The following is a 7,388-nucleotide window of genomic DNA, read 5'->3' on the forward strand; positions in this document are numbered from 1 at the left end:
CAGGATTTTTACACGAAGAGAACGATTTTACTCAATATCTCTAAAAATTTATCTAGATATATATATTCAGATATATCGAAAAATTTTTAGACACTTGAGAAAAACCTTCTATTCGTGAAAATATCCTCTGGCTACTGAGCCCTCCCACCACGTCAAGGTGTACCCTTGAGAGGGAAGATAATCTGAAAAATATATATATATATAGCTATATATATAGCTATTATTTATATTACAACGGAATGATTGCGTAGTAACTATGCGTAAATATGACGCGCAGCTCCGTGCCACCCCGTGTCATCCCCACTTCAAGGTCACGCGCCGATCATCTAACTCGAAATATTACCGTTAACACATATTACAAAATCAGTAAAATAATCTACTTGTTGCGTTTTAATATTCTTCGATGAATATTACACGATGCTTTATTATACGAATTACATTTTATTTCTTCTAAATTTGTTACGCACACAACTCATCTACGAGTATATCTTACAGACCGGTATTCATAGTCAGAGCTTATATTCAAGACCGTCTTAAATACAATTTTAAGAAATCTCGAATCAGAGGACCGTATTGGTCGGGAAGCGTCTTAAGACATTACTTAAGACAGACTTGAAATAAGAACGAATACCGCCCTTAGATATCTCTAATTTATATATCTGTAAATGTATAATATAAATTCTATTTACTAGTATATCCATTATAATATTTAGTCCAAATTGGTTTATAATATAAAAACATTGCGTTTATCTTTATTTAAAAAATGTATAATTTATTATTAATCTTTATATGAATGTAAAACATCAAAAAGAGTAATCAAGATTGAGATATAACTCTTAGTACACACCTTAGTTTGAGCGACATTACTATTTGGACATCCTTACATAATTAATCATCAATTTGCTTTCGTGAATATCGAATTTTCGTAGATTATAGCGCGACACCTGTAGCGACTGTGTCACCCATCCGTCTCCCTCAGCGGGCGCCGAGCGAATGCCGAAGTGATGACGTAGCGACATAGGTACGCTCCCCACCGCTTTTTGCCGCGCGAGCCTTCCCCTCGCTTCTCTCCGCGCGTCCCTTACCCTGGTTTTTTCCGCTCGGCACGTTCCCCCTCGCTTTTCGTTTGTTTAGATTACACCCAATTACTGCGTACGAAAAATATTCAACGGTTTATTCAATTATTTGTATTTTACATGATTTTGACAAACGAGTATCGCCGTACATTTCGCGCTTTGCTTTGTGGCATCTCTGGCACTTGTACCGATTTATTCAATCGTATTTTACTTGCATGGTTCTATTAAATGTAATTAATAATTATTCGCGTGAGATATATTTTGGATATTCCAACATTATGTCTGAATTTTCACTATTCTTTTCAACGTTTCTCTCATACTTAAATATAAAGATTGATAATATTCTATATATAAATTTATATACATGCAAATTTTCTTAATATTGCGAAACAATTTGCGCTAAATTAATACAGCTTTAAAGCGAAAAGTATTAATATTCTCTAATAAATAGTCTTTATTGCACGGTTTTTGCTTTATTTTTTAGATTTGTTATCATCGATATGATAATTTCGACACTAATTTGACATTATTTCGACGTTTAATTGACAATTATTTCTTGTTGGGTAATTAACAATTTACTCGTAAAGATTAAAAACTGTACGTTTCTTAAAATTATATATACCAAAAAGATGTGTATTAATTATAGACAATATATCATCTGAAAAATAATCAAAAATTAAAAATTATATTGTTTGAATGCTTAAAAAGTATTCGTACAATCAAAAAATTTAGCTCCTAAAATCAGGAATACATGCAAAGCTTATTTGTTTATGTTAGAACAGAATGTATTTAACTAATGTTTATTTTCCATAAAATTTTTTTTCTAAAAAATTTCCTTGTATACTTTTTGCTCTCACTGTTTATAGAACTTGTATATAGAATATAGGAATTACAAATCATTGTTTTATTTCAATAGATATCATATTTTTAATATACTTAGAATTCAATAAATCTCGCATTGCATATATTGCATTGCGAATTTAAATATACAATTTACGACAATATCCACTTTTTGCGGTACTCCTGATAGAAATAAATCCTACTAGTGCAGTCTGCCGAATTCGTTATAATAAAAATTTCAACGATTTCAGCGATTTATTTTCATCGGAAGCACCAAAAAAAATTGATATTGTTATGTAGTTTACATCCATTTCTTCAGAGGCCAGTAGTGCGCGGGGACATTTTGCAGTTACAGAAAAAGGCTCTCATATCTTCCTCTCTCAGGTTTCTGTTTGTTGTGATAAATCGTGAAATCGATCGATAGAATATTTATTTATATATTTAATACATTAAAAATAATTATGTGGTTAGCTAAGATGTAAAAAAGAAATACAAAGAACAAACAACTAAAACTGTTGGAAAATTTTAAACTTATAACCTACAAAACGATGTCTGCAGAAGAAAATTTTGAACAGGTGTTTACTTTTATTATTTTTCTTACATAAATTTAAATTCCATTATTATATTTATTTATGAACATAAATAATATTATATACATTATAAATTTGTAGTATAAATAGAGCCGAATACATTGTGAATTTCCTGTGAAAACACTTTACTTTAATTAATGCATTATTTTTTTTCTAAATATAGTTTATAGATGATTAATTAAAAGAAGTAAATATATTTTTCTAAAAAAAAAAATCCATTCAAGGAACTTTATAATTTTATACAATATAATAATAAGTTCTTGTAAATAATTGGAAATCAATTATTTATTACAATCATTTTTCTTGCTATATACTTATACTTGTCTATGTTGACAGTTTGAGGATGAAGAGGCAGAAATTCCAATCGGCGGGACTCTGCCTGGAGGAAGAAAACGGCTCTTTTCCAAGGAACTGCGCTGCATGATGTATGGCTTCGGCGACGATCAGAATCCTTATACAGAAAGCGTCGACCTGTTGGAGGATTTGGTTATCGAATTCATAACAGAAATGACACATCGAGCTATGGAGATTGGACGCACAGGACGAGTTCAAGTGGAAGATATTGTATTTTTAGGTAAGAGAATTTTATATTTAATTAAAAAATATTCTTAATCCTTCTAGTTGTAAGGAGAGTCGGATGCAATCTCCAGCTTTGTCTGTTTTACAAAACCCATGCACTGTTTAACAAAGAAGTTTTATGATATATATTATTAACTTCTTTTTATCTATTTTGTTATATTGATTAGATGAAATATGAACAAAACAGCATTCAGGGTTTGATTCAATCCAACTTTTTTAGATATCTTGAGAATTCACCTTATTATAAAAGGATTAAGTACCTAAATATCTAAATAAATATGTAAATTGTAAGCTTTCTGTTTTTTATAGAAGAGATATTTTTAATATATTATTTTTTCCAGTTTATAATTTATTAATTTGTTTATATTTGCAGTAAGAAAGGATTCCAGGAAATATGCCAGAGTGAAAGATCTTTTAACAATGAACGAGGAACTTAAGAAAGCAAGAAAGGCTTTTGATGAGGTTAAATATGCAGGTACTGTCAAAGATTAGACATACGATTGTAATGTTATATCCATCAACGAATGTAAAAATTGAATGCGTATATAAGTTTGTATTAATCTACTTGAATCATTTATTTAATTAAGAGAATTTTTCAAATCAGCATGTTCAATTTGCAAGTAGTATTAATGCAGTTTGTTTGATTACATAATTGCTCCGCATATACATTTCGAGTAAAGCAATTGTTTTTGATTAATTACATTTATTGCTGGGATAACGTCGCTTTAGTTTGCAATAACTTTATATAATTGTTTGCAGGCAGACACTTTATTACTATCTTTTGTTACAGATAAATAGTAAAATTTTTTTATGTTCCTAAATATAAACTGTTCAGCTAAAAAAAAGCAGTAGATAGAGTAAATTTTTCAATAAATAAATAATAAAATATTAAAATAATTTTACACTACTGCAAAATATATTAATTGATAAGAACATAATGAAAAGCAGAAAATATCATTTTCGAGAAATGCCTTTTTTATATTATGCAAAACAAATTTTTTTGTTAGCTCTTCGGAAAATTTTATATATATGCTTTATTTGTACATTAATACTCTTAATAAAGTTACGTTATATTTCGCAGAATAACATACATACTGTACATTTAATACAACTACAACTCTTCTAATATATATTTTCGTATCGTATTTTTATTTTTGCACAACAAAATATTTATTTACTATTATTATCATTTACATTACGGACTATATTTCATTCAAAGATTATGTTTTTATTTTAACTTTGTAACATGATTTTTTTGCATGATTTGGTATGATTCGGCATGGACAGCGTTTGCATGTAGTTTTTCTTGATTTATTTTTTATGTGTGCCATTATTAGTTACCTACCATTTTCAAATCAAGCGATTTTGCAATTATTTTGCAACATTATAAACAGCCTGTTTTGCTGACAGAATAACATCATTAAGTCCCACACCTTGATAAGAAGAACCGCACAGTGCCAGGGGAATATGATGTGCGGAAATATAATCATGGATGCGTTTTACACGGGCGTTATGACCCACGACGTGTTGTGGAATACAGTCCTTGAGAACGGCAACGTTGTATGCGATTGGTTCCTCTTCGATTTGTAAGATATTCTTGGTGTGATTAATCGCCGTCGTTAACAATTGTTCTTTCGATGGATTTGACCCGAAATATTTCTCGAACCATGCACCTCCCATCATCACCGTCAATACCTAAATCATAGTCATATTTTATACGTTAATTTATTATCATTGAAAAATATTTTTTTTTTTTACATGTTGCATAATTTATAATTCTAATTTATAAGTGTAGTACACATAAAAATAAAAATTATATTAGAAATAAAGATTGAATCGTACTGTGAGTGAATTACATAACTAAAAAGCAAATAGTAAAATTGTTTGGAGATATGTGTGCATACTGTGGAAGATCCAGGGAATATACAGGAGTCAAAGATTACACCTAACAGAGGCAGATTTTCTTTTGGCGGTACGAGGAAGCCGAATGCTTGGAAAGGTAATACATCTCCCTGGAATTCAAGATTAACTACTCCCATCGTTACGGTAGGTATCGCTTTCAATTCCGCCGACAGTTTAGGATGTTGTTCTTGCAATAGCTCGGCTAAGTCCTTTGCGCATAAGCTTGAAATAACGCGTGAACATTCCTGAAGATTGCCATTAACCGACAGTTCTACGCGATCTGATTTAAATGTAAGTTTTTCACACTTTTTCTCAGTCTGTATCATCACTCCTCGACTCTTAACATAATCGGCTAGTGCCAAAGGTAATTGCTCGAGTCCTCCTTGCAAGCCCCACATCAACCAATGTTCGTTTCGCGATCTCCTCGGCAAGGTCGGTAATCTTGCTACAAGCATTTTGTCAACCTTCATTCTATGATATAAACTGCCTATCGAAAAAAGCTTTTTCAATAGGTCTACTACCACGCCTTTCATTATCGAGCCATGTTTCTGTTCCATCTCAAACAGGTATTTGAATAGAAAAATCATATTGACGCTTATTTCATGTGCATCTCCCCCACAGATCCCACAGATCATAGGGCTGATCCAGTTATCTGCAATATCCTGGCCAAACTTCCTCTGAACGAAGCTGTGAATGCTTTCGTCCTCCTTAAATACTTTAGGAGCCCTCAAATCCATCCATATGTAGTTTATCAAGGTACCAAGCGACGAGGGTGTGAAGATATCTTTTAAGGTACGTGGTACAACATGCAATGTCTCATCCATGTAAATGAATCGATTCTTTGCAATATGATTCCTATCAGCATGAATTAATTTGTCATTTAATTGCAGACGCTCTACCAAATCGAGGGTGATCATCCCAGATAAACCAGATGGTCTTATAGTTCTTGGTCCTTGCTCGAAAATCGCTCCACTTGGTGAGCTTCTACTACGTATCCACCCACCCAAGCGATTAGAAGCCTCCAGTAAAATAACAGACGAAAGTCTTGTATTGTGAATAGCATAATATGCTGCTGACAGCCCTGATATGCCACCTCCTAGTATTACTGTCATTTTAATAGCTCAATAACTCCGATAAATAATTTGAACACAATAATCAGCAGTCAGCACAATATTAGGTGATTAACAAATAGGACTTTACAATATTTTACTTTATTGTACAAATATATATTTATATGTATTATTATTGTATAAAATATAAGAACCAACTTATTCAAATAAAATAAACTCATGCTGAATCATTTGTAGAATAATGATTTATTTAGTGCGTCTTATAGAAGTGTGTTGCTGAAAAAATAACAGGAACAACGATAAAATAATTAATTTTTAGAAGATTTTTAAAAAGGCGCTTTAGAGATAATAACTAAGGTTATGTTTAACAGGCAGAAATACGTACGAAATACGAGATCGCTCCTTTTAGCTGTATTGTTATCTTTTTGCTTCAAACTTTCTATTCTCGCTTCCTTTAAATTAAATTTCTAAATGAAATACAATTGTTTTCTCACAAATAAAACATTCTATGAAAAAATTACAGCCACAGTACATAAGAAGACTTATATGATTGCCAGTGTTGTACTTTGCAGCGTATTTGATTCGCGCATTCATCTATTATCGAATATTTCCAGATATAAATTTTCTTTATTTGTGCATCATATCTCGCAGTTGCGTGACAATCCGATTAACAAGAAAAATAAGAGTGAAAATTATTGAAAGAAATATCAGTTTGTAAAAAAATGTAATAGAATATCTATCATTCGTGAAGGAAAAAACCATTATTAATTAATTCATACAAGTTTATTAAGTTTTGTGCTAAATAATAGATTGATACAAAATCTATATAGATTCGATTATATTCTTCTTTTGTTAATATAATTTTAAATAAAAGCGTTTTACAAATTATACATTTAAATAATACTTTTCCAATGTAATAATTTAAGTAATAATTTAATATTCCTATCTCTTTTTCATATCTTTTGATATTTAAAAAAATTTCAAGAAAAATCACCGGGAAAGATAGAGATTCTTAATTTCCCGGGAAAAATAACATTCCAATAATCAGTTAATCACGATGCACGAGTTATATCTAGACGCGCAAAGTCGTTAGACACGACGTCGTTAGACGTCATACAATACATACACTCGTACGAGCGAGGATTGGTGGTCTCTTATGGTCTCTTTCTGGAATTGACCATTGACTGACGTCGCCGTGTCGCCCGTTTCGTGAGATGTTGCAACAATAGTGTGAGCAAACGTGAGCAAACGTGAACAAACGCCAGGAAACTCTGCACTCTATATGTGACGAGTGCGAGCTTACTGTCTACGGATAGTAGCGATAGTACGGA

At 31.4% G+C, this 7,388-nt stretch overlaps 2 protein-coding genes across 4 annotated transcripts; one reads left to right on the forward strand and one right to left on the reverse strand.

The window, feature by feature from the left end:
* The first annotated feature begins 2,464 nt into the window (after positions 1–2,464).
* On the forward strand, positions 2,465–4,565 carry LOC108747110 (transcription initiation factor TFIID subunit 13). Of its 3 annotated transcripts, none has more exons than XM_018484378.1 (4): positions 2,465–2,491; positions 2,843–3,080; positions 3,459–3,560; positions 4,496–4,565. In XM_018484378.1, the coding sequence occupies exons 1-4, from the start codon at positions 2,465–2,467 to the stop codon at positions 4,498–4,500; spliced, it is 372 nt and encodes a 123-aa protein (XP_018339880.1). In that variant the 3' UTR covers positions 4,501–4,565. The 3 variants fall into 3 exon arrangements, with proteins under 3 accessions (XP_018339880.1, XP_018339879.1, XP_018339878.1); XM_018484377.1 differs by lacking the exon at positions 4,496–4,565 and adding an exon at positions 3,876–3,917; XM_018484376.1 differs by lacking the exon at positions 4,496–4,565 and having other exon boundaries at positions 3,459–3,844.
* Positions 4,294–6,246, reverse strand: LOC108747108 (protoporphyrinogen oxidase). Its single transcript, XM_018484374.1, has 2 exons — positions 4,990–6,246; positions 4,294–4,780 (listed from the first exon to the last, which is right to left on the reverse strand). The coding sequence occupies exons 1-2, from the start codon at positions 6,097–6,099 to the stop codon at positions 4,457–4,459; spliced, it is 1,434 nt and encodes a 477-aa protein (XP_018339876.1). The 5' UTR covers positions 6,100–6,246; the 3' UTR covers positions 4,294–4,456.
* Positions 6,247–7,388: the final 1,142 nt, after the last annotated feature.

This window comes from Trachymyrmex septentrionalis, unplaced genomic scaffold, assembly GCF_001594115.1.
Source record: "Trachymyrmex septentrionalis isolate Tsep2-gDNA-1 unplaced genomic scaffold, Tsep1.0 scaffold191, whole genome shotgun sequence".
NCBI lineage: Eukaryota > Metazoa > Arthropoda > Insecta > Hymenoptera > Formicidae > Trachymyrmex > Trachymyrmex septentrionalis.